General features: G+C 36.8%; 1 protein-coding gene across 1 annotated transcript; it reads left to right on the top strand.

Moving 5' to 3' along the window:
- Nucleotides 1-12909: 12909 nt before the first annotated feature.
- On the top strand, nt 12910-14487 carry LOC107766981 (BURP domain protein USPL1-like). Its single transcript, XM_016585901.2, has 2 exons — nt 12910-13091; nt 13207-14487. The coding sequence occupies exons 1-2, from the start codon at nt 13038-13040 to the stop codon at nt 14305-14307; spliced, it is 1155 nt and encodes a 384-aa protein (XP_016441387.1). The 5' UTR covers nt 12910-13037; the 3' UTR covers nt 14308-14487.
- Nucleotides 14488-19907: the final 5420 nt, after the last annotated feature.

The following is a 19907-nucleotide window of genomic DNA, read 5'->3' as shown; positions in this document are numbered from 1 at the left end:
AAAAAATAGCCCGTAGGCTTGGTCGAGTGAATGATTTCGAACTCGAAGTAATGTAGCCCGTAGGCTTAATGGTCGAGTGAGTGTTTGCTCGAACTCAAAAATAAAAAATAGCCCGTAGGCTTAATCAAGTGAATGATTCGAACTCGAATTAATGTAGCCCGTAGGCTTAATGGTCGAGTGAGTGTTTGCTCGAACTCGAAATAAAAATTGCCATAGGCTTAGTCGAGTGAATGATTCGAACTCGAAGTAATGTGGCTCGTAGGCTTAATGGTCGAATTGTATCTTAATTCTGATTGCACAATAAATCTCAAAATAGAGAAATTTTCATTGGATATAAGATGCCGATAAAAAAGAGAACTTTCTTCGCACGTTATTACACGCCTGGGTTTGGGCCAATCTATATGAGCATGGTTCGCTTCGACCATTTGGCTCTTACAGTTTTTCCTATTGGGATCCTATTGCTGTGAAATAACTTTCTTGCGGGACCTCGGATATTGTCATAAATGCTGCACGACCAATGGTTGCCTCATTAAAAACCTTGCCGAAAAATCCATTCGGGATAAAATCGGTCTAAGGGAAAAAGAGTGCAACACGTGCTTTCTAGCGAGAGATCCGTCCCTTGTTCGGACTTCTGCAGGGGTCAGTTTCGAGATATAAATGAATATGAAAAGGTTGTACCTTAGCAGTAGTACCGTTTTAGATGTGATACATTCCAGCTGCTTGATAGCTGTTTGCCGTTTATAACGCCGATCCTGTACGACCCCTTTCCGATATCCTCGAGTACCTGATATGGTCCTTCCCAGTTCGGTCCTAGCTTCCCTTCATTCGAATTTCGGGTATTGATGGTAATTTTTCTCAACACTAAGTCCCCAGGCTTGAAATGGCGGAGCTTGGTTCTTCGATTATAATATCTTTCGATTCGCTGCTTTTGGGCGGCCATTCGGACGAGAGCAGCTTCTCGTCTTTCGTCCGATAGTTCGAGGCTTGTATTCATAGCCTCGTTATTTGATTCTTCCATCACGAATGGAAATCTGGCACTGGGTTCACCAACCTCGACTGGTATCAATGCTTCGGATCCATATACTAAGGAGAACGGGGTCGCCCCCGTACTGGATTTTGACGTTGTCCGATATGCCCAAAGGACTTCGGGCAGGATTTCTCTCCATCTCCTTTTAGCGTCGTTCAACCTCTTCTTTAAGTTTTGAATGACAGTTTTGTTTGTTGATTCGGCCTGCCCATTCCCACTGGGGTGGTATGACGTCGACCGTATCCTTCTTATCTTGTGGTCTTCGAGGAATCTTGTTACTTTGCCGCCAACGAATTATTTTCCATTGTCACATACTATTTCGGCAGGTATCCCGAACCGGCATACGATATGATCCCAAATAAAGTTTATAAATTCTTTCTCTCTTATTTTCTCGAACGCCTGCGCTTCAACCCATTTAGAAAAATAGTTAGTCATAAACAAAATGAATTTGGCTTTACCTGGGGTCGATGGCAGAGGGCCAACGATATCCATTCCCCATTTTATGAATGGCCACGGGGATAGGACTGAGTGGAGTTGCTCTCCGGGCTGGTGGATCATCGGTGCAAACCTTTGACATTTGTCACATTTACGAACAAATTCCTTCGTATCTTTGCCCATATCGATCCAATAATACCCTGCTCTGATTATTTTTCGGACTAATGTATCGGCTCCAGAGTGATTCCCGCAAGTACCCTCATGCACTTCCCATAGGACGTAATCGACATCCCTCGGACCCAAGCATACCGCCAACAGTCCATCGAACGTGCTTCGGTACAATGTTCCGTCCGCAGCCAACGTGAATCGAGCAGCTTTGGTCCGTAGGGTTCTGGAATCTTTAGGGTCCGATGGGAGTTTTCCGCTTTTCAAATATTCAATATACTTGTTTCTCCAATCCCAGGTTAAGCTTGTAGAATTTATTTCGGCGTGACCTTCTTCGATTACCGATCTCGAAAGTTGAACAACATTCCTCGAGCCCGTATCATTTACCTCGACCGACGACCCCAAATTCGCAAGCGCGTCGGCCTCATTATTCTATTCCCGTGGTATATGCCATAAAGTCCATTGTTTGAAATGGCGCAAAGTGATAAGCAGTTTATCTAAATACCTTTGCATTCTACCTTCTCGAACTTCGAAAGTTTTGTTCACTTGACTCACCACCAGCAAGGAATCGCAGTTGGCTTCAATGACTTCTGCTCCCAAGTTTCTAGCTAGCTCGAGACCTGCAATCATGGCTTCATACTCGGCCTCATTGTTAGTCAACCTGATAGTTTTAATAGATTTCCTAATAGTGCTACCCGTGGGTGGTTTCAAAACTATGCCCAGCCCGGACCCTTTTACGTTCGAAGCCCCGTCCGTAAAAAGGATCCATACCCCCGATGATGTACCTAATTTCAACAGTTCTTTTTCGACTTCGGGTACGAGGGCTGGTGTGAAATCGGCCACGAAGTCTGCTAAAACTTGAGACTTGATGGCCGTGCGGGGTTGATATTCGATATCGTACCCACTGAATTCGACGGCCCATTTGGCCAGTCGGCCTGATAACTCGGGTTTGTGCAAAATATTACGAAACGGGTAAGTGAACAATACACATATGGGATGACATTGAAAGTACGGCCTTAACTTTCTTGAGGCGCTTATCAGTGCAAATGCCAATTTTTCTAGGAGCGGATATCTAGTTTCCGCCTCTCCTAAGGTTCGACTCGAATAATAAACGGGGAATTGCGTACCTTGCTCTTCTCGAACTAGGACACCGCTTAAGGTGACTTCCGATACTTCCAAGTAAAAATAAAGCTTCTCGTTTGTTTTTGGAGTGTGAAGCAGTGGTGCGCTTGATAGATATCGCTTTAGTTCTTCTAATGCTTGTTGGCACTCCGGGGTCCAAGAAAAATTGTTCTTCTTTTTGAGTAGAGAGAAAAATTTATGACTTCAATAAGATGATCTTGAGATGAACCGGTTTAAGGCGGCAATCCGACCCATTAGCCTTTGTTTGGCCTTCACACTGTCCACAATGACGATGTCTTTGATGGCCTTGATTTTATCGGGGTTACTCTCTATTCCTCGATGTGACACCATGAAGCCAAAGAACTTGCCCGACCCGACCCCGAAAGCACATTTCTCGGGGTTGAGCTTCATGTTGTATTTTCTTAAAATCTCGAACGTTTCCTGCAAATGAATTAAATGGTCCTCTGTGCGTAGGGACTTAACTAACATATCATCAATATAAACTTCCATTGATTTTCCTATTTGTTTTTCGAACATTTTATTTACTAGGCGTTGGTAAGTAGCCCCTGTATTTTTTAGCCCGAAGGGCATCACATTATAACAATACGTTCCATATTTGGTGACAAATGAAGTCTTTTCCTGGTCCTCCGGGTTCATTTGGATTTGATTATACCCGGAATAGGCATCGAGAAAAGTGAGGATCTCGTGGCCGGCCGTAGCATCGATCGTGCGATCGATATTGGGCAGCGAAAAGGAATCTTTGGGGCATGCTTTGTTCAAATCCTTATAGTCCACGCACATTCTAAGTTTGTCCCCTTTTTTAGGGACTACAACTACGCTGGCTAACCATTCGTGATATTTCTCCTCCCGAATGGACCTTACTTTGAGAAGCTTGGTTACCTCGTCATTTATGAATGCGTGCTTTCTATCGGACTGGGGTCTTCTCTTTTGCTTCACCGTTCTGAACCTGGGGTCCAAACTTAGCTGATGCGTCGTTATGTCCGACGGGATCCCTGTTATATCTAAAAGGGACCAGGCAAAAAAATCGATGTTATCGAAAAGAAATTGAACGAGTTTCTTCCTGAGTTCAGGGCTCAACCCTGTTCCCAAGTATACCTTTCGCTCGGGCCGGTTCTCGATTAATATGACTTGCTCTAGCTCCTCGATCGTCGATTTTGTGGCGTCGGAGTCATCGGGAATCACGAAAGATCGAGGGACCCTTTGATCACCATCCTCTTCGATTTTCTGGTTGTCTGGATGGGTTGAAGCCGATGTCTGTGATTGCTATTTGGTGTCCCGTTCTCCTTCCGGGCCCGATCCTTTTATCGGCGAAAGTGAGGACACTGGTTTAGCTTCGGCGACGGCGAACATTTCTTTTGCGGCTGGTTGTTCTCCGTACACTGTTTTGACACCTCCCGACGTTGGGAATTTGAGGACCTGGTGCAGGGTCGAAGGCACAGCTCTCATGTTATGGATCCATGGCCTTCCGAAAAGAGCGTTATATCTCATATCGCCTTCGATCATGTGAAAGTTTATTTCCTGGATGGTTCCGGCCACGTTTATTGGTAGGACTATCTCACCTTTGGTGGTTTCGCATGCCATATTGAACCCGTTTAGGACCAGAGTTGCGGGTACGATCTGATCCTGTAGGCCGAGCTTGCTCCACTACCTTCAATCGGATGATGTTGGCCGAGCTACCTGGATCGATCAACACACGCTTAATTTTAGTTTTATTCACGAGTACGGATATTACCAGTGCGACATTGTGAGGTTGGATGACCCCCTCTGCATCTTCATCATCAAAGGACAGAGTCCCCATGGGTGCATAATCTTGAGTCCAAGATCGCTTTTCTCTCACCATCGATGTTTTAGTGCGTTTAAGCATTGGTCCCCGAGGGGTATCGATGCCGCTGATGATCATGTGGATGACGTGCTGCGGTTCTTCTTGCTCGTTTTGCTTGATGAAATCCCTACTTCTAAAATGGCTCTTTGCCCTATCACTCAGAAACTCCCGAAGGTGCCCTTTGTTAAATAAGCGAGCTATTTCCTCTCTTAGTTGCTTGCAATCTTCCGTTCTGTGGCCATGGGTACCATGATATTCGCACATTTGATTGGGATTTCTTCGGGCAGGATCGGTCTGCATTGGTCGAGGCCATTTAGTGTCTTCGATGCGTCCGATGGCCGACACGAGAGCGGATGCACCAACACTGAAGTTATATTCTGATAATCGAGGTGCTTCTATAGGCTCGGCATATTTATCGAAGCCGCTCTTACTCATAAGCCCCCGAGAATTTTGTCCTCGATCAATCCTTCGATTGTTCCGAACTGCGTTGCGTGCCGAACCGTTGTTCACCCGATCTGCGACGTATGGTCGATATCGGTCTCTGTTCGACCTTTGTTCTCTGTTGATCTACTTTTGATTAATACCTGTCCTGTTCCGATGAACGGGTCCGTACAGGGCTCCCGACCGATCATCCTCGACCCTAATTTTCGATTGATATCGGTAGTGCACATCTGCCCAAGTTACCGCTGGATACTCGATCAAATTTTGTTTCAGCCGATGTGATGCTGTCGAACTTAGCTCTTTCAACCCTTGGGTGAAGGCTTGTACGGCCCAGTCATCTGTGACCGGGGGTAATTCCATGCGTTCCATTTGAAATCGGGATACGAATTCCCTCAGCATTTCTCCCTGCCTTTGCTTTACTTTGAAGAGGTCTGATTTCCTCGTTGCAACCTTTATGGCACCAGCATGTGCCTTTACGAATGAATCTGCTAACATGGCAAAAGAATCGATGGAATTCGGCGGTAAATTGTGGTACCAGATCATAGTTCCTTTCGAGAGGGTCTCCCCGAACTTTTTCAACAGCACAGATTCGATCTCATCGTCTTCCAAATCGTTGCCTTTTATGACACATGTGTAAGAGGTGACATGTTCGTTAGGATCGGTCGTACCGTTATATTTGGGAATTTCGGGCATACAGAATTTTTTGGGGATTGGCTTCGGTGCCGCACTCGACGGAAAAGGCTTTTGTATGAATTTTTTCGAATCAAGCCCCTTTATTATTGGTGGAGCCCCCGGGATTTGGTCGACCCTGGCATTGTACGTTTTCACCCTTTTATCGTTGGCTTCGACTCGTTTTGTAAGTTCCTCGAGCAATTTAGTAATTCCGGGAGTAGTCCCCGATTCTTGCTCGTTAGATTTCACTATGGCAGGCTCTGTTCTGGGGGTGACTTCTCGAAGTGGATCGGAAACCGGCCTGCTTTGTGCGCGAGTTTGGCTCTGTAGCTGAGCTATCGCTACTTTTTGGGCTTGCAACATCTCGAAGATCATGCGTAAGCTGGCCCCGATTTCCCCTGGGTTTTGGGTGTCTACGGATCGAGTATCGCCCTGAATGCTTCTTTCCGGTTCGGAACGCTGGTTCGCTTCCAAAGCTATTTATGAATTGACATCTAGTTGTATTTCGGCTCGAATTTCGGGTACTTCAATTCGAGCCTCGGGTGGTGCCAAGTTGTTGGTTTCATCTTGAAGGCCGGCTTCGTAATCAATCAGTGAAGCCATTCGATCGGTGGTTATTCGTAGCTGACCCTAAATTGAAGATGTTTTCGGAAATAAGTGAAAAGCACAATGGCGTGTTTTTTTAGATTTGTATCAAATGACCACTGTTATCCTCGGCACCACGGTGGGTGCCAAACTGTTTACCCGAAAAATAGATAAAATTGAATTTATATGTAGTTCCGAGGATATGTGGCGTAACTTGATACAAAATGCAAGGATAAATAAAATGTGAATGTAGATTGGAGAGAATGCAATCTAGATAGGGCTATCAAGAACAGTGAACCTTAGGATTCGACAAATAGAATCAATCTAAGAAACTGGAAGAGCCATTCTTTACTGTAGAAGAATATAATACTTTTATTATAGTGTAAGTCTCAGAAAAAACCTGTGCTACAGAAATGATAACCAAGCCCTTTTATAGTGGAGGGATTCGGTACCGAGCATAATAAAATAAATATTCAGTGGGAGACCCATAATAAGTCAGTTTTTCTATAATTTCTGCCAAGATTCCCTCTAGTGGGATTGCAACGACTTTTGTCTGCGAGCTTGATCTCGCTTAGAATCCTCGATTTTGGTTCGAGCTTGATTTCGGCTCGAAATTGTGATCTTGGTTCGAGCCCGATCATGGTTCGAGCCCTCGAATTGATTCCAGATCAATGTTGGTCGGTCTTTGGATTATCAGCACGATAGGTCTATCCTGTGTCATGGTTCGATTCTTGTTCGAGTTTTATTAGGATATCGATCTCGACACGGACCGGCCTCCCAGGGTTCGAGGTTAGTTCGTCCTCTCTTCGGAATCTTACTTCGATACATCACCCTTCGAACTATACCGGACATGCCAAGGCTGAAATCTATTTCGACCGTATACAAGAGCAAAGGCGGATCCAAGATTTCAAGAGGATGGGTGCACTATTGTGAAGATGCGGATTTAGAATTTATATTTGACGAGTTTAACTTTAGTATCTATCATGTACCCACTACACTTTTAAAATTATAAGTTTCAAAACTATATTCTTTTAAAATTTTAGTGATTTTCATGTGTATATCTATACTCCGTGTCAAAAACAAGACCGTCCGGAGTGAGATTTGAACCACCAATTTCACTCGTAGAGGTGCACCCAATGATTATTGCACCATAAGAGTCTTTGAGCATGAGTTCACACACATATAATTAAGAATTTTCAAAAAATATAACATTATTATACATAGTTTAGGGAGAGAAGTATGGGTTAACGTGAACCCATACCCTAAGACTTAGATACGCCTTGTTAGAGAGCTCTTAATTTGTCTTAAAAGACAACTTTTTCTTTTACTAATATCTTAAAGGCGATTTATTGAGCACGGAATAAAAGGTACATTTAGTGGTTACACGCCTATTCCAAGACTATTTGCTAGGGTACACGTTGTGCGTGTATTTTATCAATAAGAATAAAAATTAAAAAGTCACACATATAAATATTAGTCTAAAATATCTTTGAGTTTTGAACTGATTTTTTTTTAAAAAATGTATGTTGAAAGCGATGAATATTCTATTAATTTACTAATAAATAAAGAAATTTTGCCTCGCATAATTTTTTCGTGATGGCTTAAGCGCCAATATTCCTTTAATTTGATTATTCGACCATATTGGTCAGTCTCGTGATAAAAAGATTTTACATGCGAGTAATCAAAATTTTTAAACTCGATTTTCACTTTATTTGACCATAATATTGAAAAAACAACTCAAAAATCAAGAGTTTAAATTTTAGACCATAAAATTTTGTCAAAAAAAAAAAAAAACTCATTGAAATAAATACCTCATTTTGAGCTATATTAAATTTGGCAACAAATTTTCGTCCTCGCCCAAATAAAAATAGAAAGAAATAAAGAATCAGTTTTACCTTTAACGCCAATAAAAATAACAATTTCCTACTTTCCTTCCTTTCCTTCAACCATCAAACAAAAATTTTCAAAACGTCTTTTTAAAATATATTCCAAATAGTTGTATAATATGTGTTGTCTCTTGGTTTTATAGATAACAATAACAAATTTTAAACTGATCATAAATTTGACAAAAGAGGCGGTTTATTTTGTTCTTTAAAGCAAAAAAACATAATTTATATGTTTATGAAATACAATATTTTTTATTGAATTTTATTCTATAATTCAAACATGTCTAATATAGTAGAATTAATTTATTTATATAACGTTTGAAAGTTTATACTTATTGATACATGGTACACGCACAATAACTTAAGCAAAATGAACAAAGTAGAGCTACTTATAAAGACCAAAATTCAGCACCATAAAGACAATTCTGGTCCTAAAATATACACGCTCAAACAATTAAACGACACAACATCAAGAATCAAGAAATCAATATATGTACAATAACCACAAACTCAAAGTCGTTGGTTATGCATCTATTTTAATTTCGGTTATGTCAATATTTGATAAGAGTAAGCCTTTACTATTTTCTCTTGAAAGGGTACATATAAATATAATATTAGTTATTTATTGTCCTAAAAAGACCCAATTTATGAGGTTAAATTTTGGGAAGATTATGTATGTGGCAACTGAGTAACATCGTCATAATATTTTACGTCTTTATAGTGGATAGTCAAGGTGATAGAAAATCCCCAACCAACCGCACAAACAATCCCTTAACCCCAAAAAAATAACTCATTTGAAAAAGAGGATTGATTCTTGTGTCAAAGATATAAAAAAAATACCAAGAATAAATAAAATAGTACTAAAAATGCATCACTATTTATCAGGAATCTAATTCCATCAGAAAATTAAAATTTAATAAAACACATAATAAATGCAGTAATTAAAGGAGATAAAAAATACAAATATATAAACACACATGCAACAAGAATGTGAATAACAATTTACTGTTTTGGTTGAAAAATTCCAGAGACTTCTCCAGTAGATAAATTGAAGTGAGATTTTTGCATAAAAATTATAGCTTTAGAAGAAACAACCATAAAGAAAGTCACAATAGTACTCCAAAAAAAAGCATTTGATGAGCAACAAATAATTTTGAGCTCTACAACATGAAATCTCAAAGTCTTCTTGAGTGTTGGATATTTGTCAAAAAAAAAAAAAGTTGCTTCAACCAATTCTCTACCCGTAAAACTAAAAAGATACTAAGGTCTCTTTAGTTTTAGTGTAGGAATTACCATGAAAAGTATATATTATATAGTTCAAATAAGAAAAAGATTTATACAAGGTAAAATATTAATTAATTTCAAACTCCTATGTATTTAGGACTTCTTACATAGTTCTGAAGGATATTAAGAGGTCATTCGATTTATTTAGTTAGTGCTAAGAGTCCTTCCCTTTGAATCTGTAAGACAGTAACGTTATTTATTCTGCGTAAACTTTTTATGTGGAACATATTGAAACTGTTCTTAATTTGTTATATTTGCTATATTAAAAGCATGAAAATAATACAATTCAAAAGGCGTTATTCCAAATTCAGGGTAAGGTTGCGTATAATAAATCTTGTGGTCTGACCCTTGCCCGAACTCCGCACATAGCGAGAGCTTAGTCACCGGGCTATCCTTTTTTTATTCAAAAGTAAATTTAACAAAAGAATTAATAATATTTTATGTATATTATAGAACAAAAATAATACTCTTGGCTCAAAAAATAATAAAATAAATCTCAATATATTGTTTTTATCCGTTACCTCTTTCACTTTTCCAATCTTAATAGATTTTAATGTCCTAAATTTTAGGATTTCCAATGTAGTTCATTCAAATAAGGAAAATTTTCAATAATAAAATATATAGTTGCATTCAAAATTCCTTTTAAAATTTAAATATTAGAAAAATAATCATATGACAAATTCGTCCAATATGTAACCTATTTTTTAAGAGTAAAAAAAGCGAAGGATAATTCGCTAAGGAGTTTCGTGCTTTAATATAGTATAGATAAGTTCGATGTTCAAAAAAATTGGTGATTCTCGGTTTAATTTTGTTTAAGGGTGCCATATGTAATCATATAGAGTTACAATTTATTTTTCGCATGTTTCTTTACAATTTTAACTTCAGTTTAGTTTTGAATTTATTATCTTTTGTACTCATCGACATTAAGTTAATCATATTAGTCTTCCAATTTAATTATTGGATTTAGCACCAACTTATTGGCTTCTATTATTTCGTGCATCATATAGAGTAGTGGTTATATGGCCTTTCATTTGTCTTAAAAGACATGTTTCTGGTAAATCCTCTTAAAAGAAATTTACAATACGAAAATAAAATGGATCTGAATAGTGTGGAATAAGTGTAAGGGGTTATTAGTTTGACTATACATGAATGACCAAACATTGGTTGCTATATCAGTAATTCGAACATCACATAATTAATGGCTTTCCTAAAATATGGCCAATTTGTTCCCATGTATCAAAAGATGTATATCTCACATGCAATTGTCAGCCCGGTTTTGACCCAATTTTCTCTTTTCTCTTTTTTGGACGGGGAAGGGAGGGAAAAGTTTGTGTTAGTGTCACCTGCAAGCCAAGATTTTCTTGGTACCAAATAAAGATGGTAGAAGCAAACAATTATAGAAAAGCTATTTATACTTGATGTTTCTATCATACTGTATTAATTGTTAAGTGAAAAATATGTATCGCTTAATTATGATTTATTGACAACAGTATATATGAAGACATATACTATTATGTATGCAATTGGTTTGTGTAAACACTGAGTTTGTAACTTTTCTTATTGTCATGTAGTGTTGGTGTTGTCATATCGTGTTACTTGTTGAATCTCCTAACTAGAGACTTTTATGTAGGTTTCACTTGCAAATATATTGAGTTTTCAGAGTAAAATTATTAGCAGTGGCGGAGCTAAAATTCTAGCTACAAGTTCGGCGGAACGCAGTAATTTTAACAAACATTTTGTAATTTTAACAAAAATTTCTTCAACCTCCACATATCTATTGAGTTTCTATCTTTCATAACCATGATTCACGTGATAATCTAGAGGAGAAATAGTTTATATAGGCAATCTTTTGAAGACAAAATTAAAGTCATTTTTTGATGGTTCAACCACTAAATTTGCTGAAGTGACTTAAGGAATTAAAATCTCATGGAACTAAGTCCAGTGACGGACCCAAGATTTTGTGCAAGCAGGTTCAATTGGAGAAGTCCATAACTAATATAAGCAGTATAAGGCACGAGAAACAAGTTTTTTTTTTATCTTTACTGCTCACAATGTGATCTCGTATAAAGTCCTCTTAAAGTCGGTGCTCTATATTTTAAACAAATTTTTTCTTATTTTAATTTTAAAATCTAATTTTAGCTAATTTATTGAACTTTAGCGGAAATTTTTTTTTGACCAATTTTAGAATTTATTAACTCTTAAGAAATTTGATCGATTATAAAATCTTTTTAGCATTTATAAGTAACAAGTTATCTTTTTCAAAAGAAGACAATAAGAAAAGAGTTACAAACTAAATTAAATTAACACCAATAATCAAAGAAAGAGAGCTTATACACTAAAAAAATTAAATATAAAAAAATGAAAAGAATTTCAACATAAACAAAAAAATGACAAATAATTTCAACAAATATATTTGCAAGTCTTAGCAAATTTTATGAAAGGGGAACTAAAATTACCTTCGGGAGTAAACTAAACTTCAGTATAATTTCTATTGAATTTATGTAAAGAAAATAAACTATAAAATAAAATAAAGAAAACGGAAAAATATATACTACAAGAAAAATAATTTGATTTGATTGACAATATGCTGCTATCTTTTATGGGTTTGTTTCCTTTTCTGATTCTTATTGTAATTTATACAAATAAAAATATAAAATAGACACAAAATATAAAAAGGATTCGAACACACGACCTAACCAATACTTCGAACCCGCTCGAACACTTTGTAATTTATACATATAATTTTTTGACGAAGTCACGCTTATCATCACGTGGATCCGCCCCTAGAACTAACACCTTTTGCTGATGACGACTAGTCACATGCTAGTGGAACGTTTTATTCACGTTTTACCCCTTGATACTTTGCTCTCTATGCCCTACGCGGTTTTTTAAATAAAAAAATATTTTTAAACAGAATTTTAAATAGTAGCATTTGATTAGAAATAATATTTTGTTATTCTACGAGTAAGATTTCATGACTTATCATTATGCACATATATTATTACGCCTAAATAATTTATCAGTTATAAGCAAATCTTTTGCTTTTGGATATTATGAAAATTTTAAATATATTTTTATAATTGTTTCAAGTTTTTATTATTTTGAAAAAAATATTAAAATTAAAATGCTTTGGCGCTAATGCCTTACCCCATGATAGGGAAATTCCCCACGTACCTCACACCTTTATAAAGCAGTACATGTTATTGATTCAAAATTAAGTCACTTAAAACCCCTCTAACGTGATCCATGATATGGTTAGAGTAAAATAACAGCTTCCTAATAGAGTAAGATAGTGATAGCTAGATTCATGTATTATTGCAAGATATCTTCCAATTGGACGTTCTCAATAATTGACAATAACATTATGAAGAAGCTTCCTGTTAATTGATAACCTGTCATATAAAATAGCAGTCGTATCACTCCATATACGAATAGATTAAACTATGCCAACTTGTATTAAATAATTGTGATATGATCGTCCAATAATTTCTGTATTCTTATCCTTGTTTGTTCAATCTATATCTCTACTATTACTTCTTGAGGAAACTTTCTCAAGGACTCAACAAAAGAAGAAACAATGAATATTAAGCTTGGTGCTTGTATTCTCTCCCTGAATCTCCTGATTTTGTTGGTAAATCTCAATCTATTCTTCTCATTCTTAAATATTATTTTCAAGTAAGTTTGTTCAATGGTACTTCTTATATAAACTCTGATTAAAATGTTGCTACTCACCTCATTATATACAGGTTACTTATGGAACTGAAGCTAGGAAACTAGCTGAAGGAAACAATGAAGTTGTCCAAAAGACTGATGTCTTTTTCTGGATTTATGATAACCAAGGAGAAAATGGTTATCACAAAACATTTAAAGAAAATGCACAAGTTCATTCATTATCAAATAACAAGGATCTTGAAAATAAGGATGATACTTATTTCTGGATATACAATAACCAAGGTGAAAATATTCAGCAGCAAAATGGCAAGATCAAGAAAGAGAATGGTCAAGTTCATTTATCATCAAATAACATGGATCTCCAACACAAGGTTGATAATTATTTTTGGATATACAATAAACAAGGAGAAAATAATCAGCAGAAAGCCAAAAAAGAGAATGTCCATATCCATTCATCTTCCCACATGGATCACATTGATCCTTCTCTAAGAGTTTTCTTCCTTATGGATGATCTAAAGTTAGGAAAAGCAATGACTGTCTCCTTCCCAAGAAGGGATCTTTCTTCTTCTTCTCCTAAATTCTTGCCCAAAGAAGAAGCAGATTCCATTCCATTTTCACTAAAGAAACTCCCAAACCTTCTTCAACGTTTCTCGTTCTCTCAAAATTCTCCACAAGCTAAAGCTATGGAAGATACATTAAAAGAATGTGAGGTTCCACCTATAAAGGGAGAGACAAAGTATTGTGCCACATCCTCAGAGGCAATGCTTGATTTTGTACAAGGAATTATGGGAGAAAATATTCAATTCAAAGTTCTATCGACAACTCATTTCTCAAACTCAACTCCTCTGCTTCAAAAGTATACCATTTTGGATGCTCCACAGGAAGTTGCAGCTCCTAAGATGGTGGCATGTCATACAATGCCTTACGCTTACGCGATTTTCTACTGTCATTATACAATTAGTAAGAGCAAGGTGTTCAAGGTTTCATTAGGTGGTGAAAATGGTGATAGAGTGGAAGCAATTGCTGTTTGTCATTTGGATACCTCTGAATGGAGTCCATCTCATGTATCTTTCCGTGTGCTCGGTATATTACCAGGAACATCACCTATCTGTCACTTTTTTCCATCCGATAATCTAGTTTGGGTTCCAAAAATTGCTACTGTACAAGAGCTTTGAAAGAGCAGTTACACCATTTTGGCAGTAGCTTTTACTTCTCTAGCGCCTTATCTGTTATCTGTTATTGCTTGTATGGGTACTAATATTTGTATGTATCTTTTCCTGTTTTTCCGGTGTACCTCTGGTTTAGATTTCTCTCCACTAGTGGGATCTTAATAAAACAATACAATTTTCTAGCAATGGAAGTACCAGACTTGGTTTGTTGTCATAAAAATATACTTACACAATTGGATTCAGATCCAGAAACGATACAAGTTCTTGCAAAGAAGTTGGATACCTGTACATTAGTCACAACTCACAGGCAGGACAAAAAGATCTCGGAGAAGAGTTTGACAAATACTAATACAAGTTCTTGCAAATAATTTGGATTTTATAGGAACATCAGCAATTCAATATGCATCTTTGTAACAATTCAAATTAAGAACACGATTCTTTCTCTTTCTGTACTAACATTTGAGTTGTCTCTACCAATACACCGGCAAAAAGAAGTTATTTTTGAAAAGGTAAGTAAGAGCATAAAGAAGTTCAACATTTTTTTTTTGTTTGTTTTTTTTTTTTGAAAAAGTTTAACAAGTTTCTACTGGGTACACACTACCCTCCCAGACCCCACTAGTGGGATTATACTGGATTGTTGTTGTTGTTATTATTATTGTTAACAAGTTTCTTCGCCTCAAAGTTACTATTATTGTTTTTCTATGGTTAGCCACGAAAGATAGAAAGTTTTCACTAATTATCTCTTTTTTGCAAGGGATAATATATTATGTTACCAAAATTTCCTGAATGCATGAGTGTGGGCCTTTAAAATTTAGGCTAAAGATTACACTCCAACTCAGAATTGAAAACTCAAAGCAGCAGCACTCTGGACGAAAACATTAGCTTGGTGTTCTACTGACAAAAACGGACAGATTGTTTCAAGAACGTCCCGATTTAATACCAAGAGGAGATGCTTCATACAGGTTCAGGGCTTCATATCGAACGAGTTACATAAAGGCTCATAGACACCACAAATATGACCCTCTTTTTGCATATATATCCGTGTACCTCGAGCTCATGGGTTATTTGAATCTATGTTGCATTAGTACTTCACAAAAATAGTAAAGTTACTGCTAGTTTCCTTCTAGCTAACCTGTTTTTCACTAGCCTTGTAATAGAGCATTTTCTGCACATAGAACATCATGTATCACGCAGCTCTCACAATGTTCTCGCTCACATGAGTGATCCAGGTGAGCGAGTAGCTAGCTGAAGTGCTCAGCACTGAAATTCTCCAATAACGTTGGCTACATCAGTGTGACATAGGAAGATTGTATTGAGATTTTAGACATACCAAATATTTAACCTTTTGAACACAATTAACATATTGTCTTTGATGTATATCGTCAAAGTCAATTAAGGCTCAAAAATCACAGCTATAGATGCATGTGAGTTGTTTTATTACCATTTTGGCAGCAGCCTTTTATAAAACTTCACCAGTGCCTTATTTCCTGTTATTGCTTGTATGTGCACTAATATTTGCATGTATCTTGTCTCTCATCGTGGTTTACCTTTAAGGGCGGCTCAACAAAATTAGTGGTCTAAAGCAAATTTTAATAAGAATCCGAATTTTATACATCTACGTACATGCAAAACATATAACATTGTCTTTCTTTTTCTTTTCGCACTTATTTATAATGTAGTATTCTTACAATATATAAAAGTTTAACTTCACCTAGTAATATCATTATTTATATTAGCAAAGGTTAATTCAAGTTAATAATGTGTTAGCCATGTATTTGCAATATATTGCCTTGTATCTTGTTTAAAAAAAATTATTTACTAATATAAAGATTTGGGTAGTTTAATTCAAAGTTCTAAAATATTTTTAATGGTAAAAACTAGACATTCTTTAGTTTCGCTCTTTTTTTAATATAAATTTTGTATTTTCGGAGCCTCATAACTTTTCGGGGCCTAAGGCAAAGGCTGTTATAATCTGTATTCGAAAGTATAATTTCTGCAAAATAAAATGAAAGCAGAAATCAAAGACAGAAATAGAATGAAATGAATAACGTTCCGAGCCCAAGAAAAAGCACTGTTTCCTTAAGGAATTTAATTCCCTCACTATTGCACGAGGTTGTTGGATTAATTCCTCCAAGGATAGAACAGAACAACTATTCTATAATACCGGCAATGGAAATTACAGAACTTCGTCGAACTCAAAAAACGACAGTAAACCACACTGATGCTTATGTTTTTTCTTTTGGAAAAACAAATGCAGATATGCAGAAGAGAGAGGGGAGAGTATGCAAATTTTTGGTGGTCAGAAAGTGAGACCAAACCTTTGAATTTATAGCCAAATAGCCTGGGTTGAATAGGTGCGAAAGTACATGTTCACATGAGGTACTGTTTCTGCAGAAATATTTTTCTCTTTGATCGCAAATTCAAAAACGACCGTTAGTCGTTAGGAAATTATCTGCGAAACAAAATCCACGAGAAAAATATCAGGAAAAAGAAAAATAAATAACGGAAAACGAAAAATAAATTTGGTCCAAAAAATTACCAATCAATTATATCAATTGACCAAATACGAATCCGAATGAATCCGAAGCCGAGCGACAACGACGACGACGGCGCGAGGCACCAGTTCTTCTTAACTCTTTAAGAGCTAGAAGATGTGCTTCTCTATATAAGCACAAAGATTTTCTTTCCTTCTTCCAATGAGGGACAAAGTGCATTAGTAAAAGAAACTATTTCAAACTTTTCGTTTTCCTCCTAATCTTTTTCCTCCATTTCCCATTCACACCTCTTTATCTAATTAGATAAAAAACCCAATAATCTCCCACATGAATGGGGAATGGCTATATGAAAATATGCGCATGCATGAAAAATTATGTGATTTACAAGCAAGGATTAATTGCATCTGGATAAGTATGTTTCCATTTAAACTTTTCATAGTGAACTTATGTCGGATATACTCGGTCAATCGGTAGATTTGATATCTTTGAACCGTCGAATTTTGGTGTATACCTAGACAACCATAAATCACACAATCAACCCTTTAACCGCCTTTGGTTCTCATTGTTGTGTTCGTTTCAGCCATGAACACCGCCTGGTTCATAAGTACGTAGAGAACTGGCCTTACAGAATTCTTCTTGAAGCGGCTTACACTTCACACTTATATAGGTGATTCCTAAACGTGTTATCCCATAGATACACTATTTGATATACTCCGTATCAAACTTAGAAACTATTAAGAAGCCTTTACGTTTTATCCTTGCAACTGAACAATGTCTCATCACGAGAATAGACCAAAATTTTGATAATGTTGAACCGTCACTAATAACTTTGTTTGATCTCCTTAAACCTAGATATTGGGATCTCCAGTCTTTTAGGTAGAGTTACCGCCACAGTGACTTGTCCTCGGCCATATTCCCATTCTCTTCGATGATTTATCAACCTCCTCTCTATTTAGGCCTTTTATAAGTGGACCCGGCACATTATCTTTTAACTTTACTTAGTCAATTGTGATAATTCCACTAGAGAGTTGTTGTCTAACGGTATTATGTCTTCGTCGTATATGACGAGATTTTTCGTTATACATAACGCTTCCAGCCTTTCCTATTGCCGCTTGACTATCGCAATGTATGCATATATGAGCCACTGGTTTGGGCCAAAACGGAATATCTTCCAAGAAATTCTGGAGCCATTCAGCTTCTTCTCCAGCCTTATCTAAAGCTATAAACTCAGACTTCATTGTAGAGCGAGCAATGCATGTTTGTTTGGATGATTTCCAAGAAACTGCTCCTCCACCAATTATAAAAACATATCCACTTGTGGACTTTGTTTCTGATGACCCAGTGATCTAATTTACATCACTATATCCTTCAATTACCGCAAGATACTTACTGTAATGCAATGCATAATCTTAGGTATGCCTTAGATACCCCAAAACTCGTTTCATTGCCATTCAACGAGTTTGGTCGGGATTACTTGTGTAGCGACTCAGTTTACTTACTGCACAAGCTATATCAGGACGTGTACAATTCATGGTGTACATTAAACTTTTCAACACACGAGCATAATCAAGTTGAGATCTGCTTTGACCTAGATTCTTTGTAAGAGCCACATTTACATCAATTGGGGTCTTTGCGACTTTGAAATCTATATACTTGAATTTTTCAAGTATCATTTTAACGTAATGAGATTGAGACAATGCCAGTCCTTGAGGAGTCCTATGAATTTTAATTCCTAGAATTAAATCAGCAACTCCTAAGTCTTTCATATCAAACTTGCTAGCAAACATACACTTAGTAGCATTTATATCTGTAATGTCTTTGCTCATTATTAACATGTCATCAATATATAAATATACAATGACTATATGATTTGGAGTGTTTTTAATGTAAACACATTTATCACACTCATTAATCTTAAATCTATTTGCCAACATTGTTTGGTCAAATTTCACATGCCATTGTTTGGGTGCTTGTTTCAATCCGTAAAGTGACTTAACAAATTGGCACACATTATTTTCTTTTTCGGGAACTATGAACCCTTCAGGTTGTTCCATATAAATTTCTTCCTCCAAATCTCCATTTAAGAAGGCTGTCTTCACATTCATCTGATGGATTTCAAGACCATACACGGCGGCTAACACTATTAACACCCGAATAGATATAATCCTCGTTACCGGTGAGTATGTATCAAAATAATCAAGATCTTCTCATTGTCTAAACCCTTTGACAACTAATCTTGCCTTATATTTGTCAATAGTACCATCACCTTTCATTTTCTTTTGAAAATCCACTTAGAACCCAAAGGTTTATTTCCTGGAGGAAGATTAACCAATTCCCAAGTATGATTACTTAATATGGATTCTATCTCACTATTGACTGGCTCTTTCCAATATTGTGCTTCCGAGGAAGACATTACTTCTTTAAACGTTTGAGGCTCATTTTCTAACAAAAATGTCAGAAAGTCTGGTCCAAAGGAAGTAGTTGTCCTTTGACATTTACTACGTCTTGAATTTTCCTCATTAAACGTACTTTCCTTTTCTTCTTCTCGAGGTCACTTAGATTTTCCAATAGACGACTTACATTTGTATTTATACGGATAAATATTCTCAAAGAATTCAGCATTATCAGATTCAATTACCGTATTAATATGAATGTCGAGATTTTCTGATTTATGAACCAGAAAGCGATATGCCTTACTATTTCTTGCAAATCCTATGAAAATGCAATCATCTATTTTCGGTCCAATCTTTACCCTTTTGGGTGTAGGGATTTGCACTTTAGCCAAACACCCCCACACTTTAAAATAATTTAAGTTGGGTTTCCTACCTTTCCATTTTTCATATGGAATGGATTGCGTTTTGTTATGGGGAACTCAGTTGAGTATTTGATTGGCTGTAAGAATAGATTCCCCCCCACAAGTTCTTGGGTAAACCCGAACTTATCAACAAGGCATTCATCATCTCCTTTAACGTTCTATTATTTCTTTCCGCAATTCCATTAGATTGCGGTGAGTAAGGGGCAGTTGTTTGGTGAATAATGCCATATTCCAAATATATTTCTTCAAAAGGAGATTCATATTTACCACCCCTATCACTTCTTATCATTTTGATC

The sequence above is a fragment of the Nicotiana tabacum genome, chromosome 19 (assembly GCF_000715075.1).
Source record: "Nicotiana tabacum cultivar K326 chromosome 19, ASM71507v2, whole genome shotgun sequence".
In the NCBI taxonomy this organism is placed as follows: Eukaryota; Viridiplantae; Streptophyta; class Magnoliopsida; order Solanales; family Solanaceae; genus Nicotiana; species Nicotiana tabacum.
Note: the sequence above shows the minus strand (reverse complement) of the source record. Positions and strands in the feature narration are given on the sequence as shown.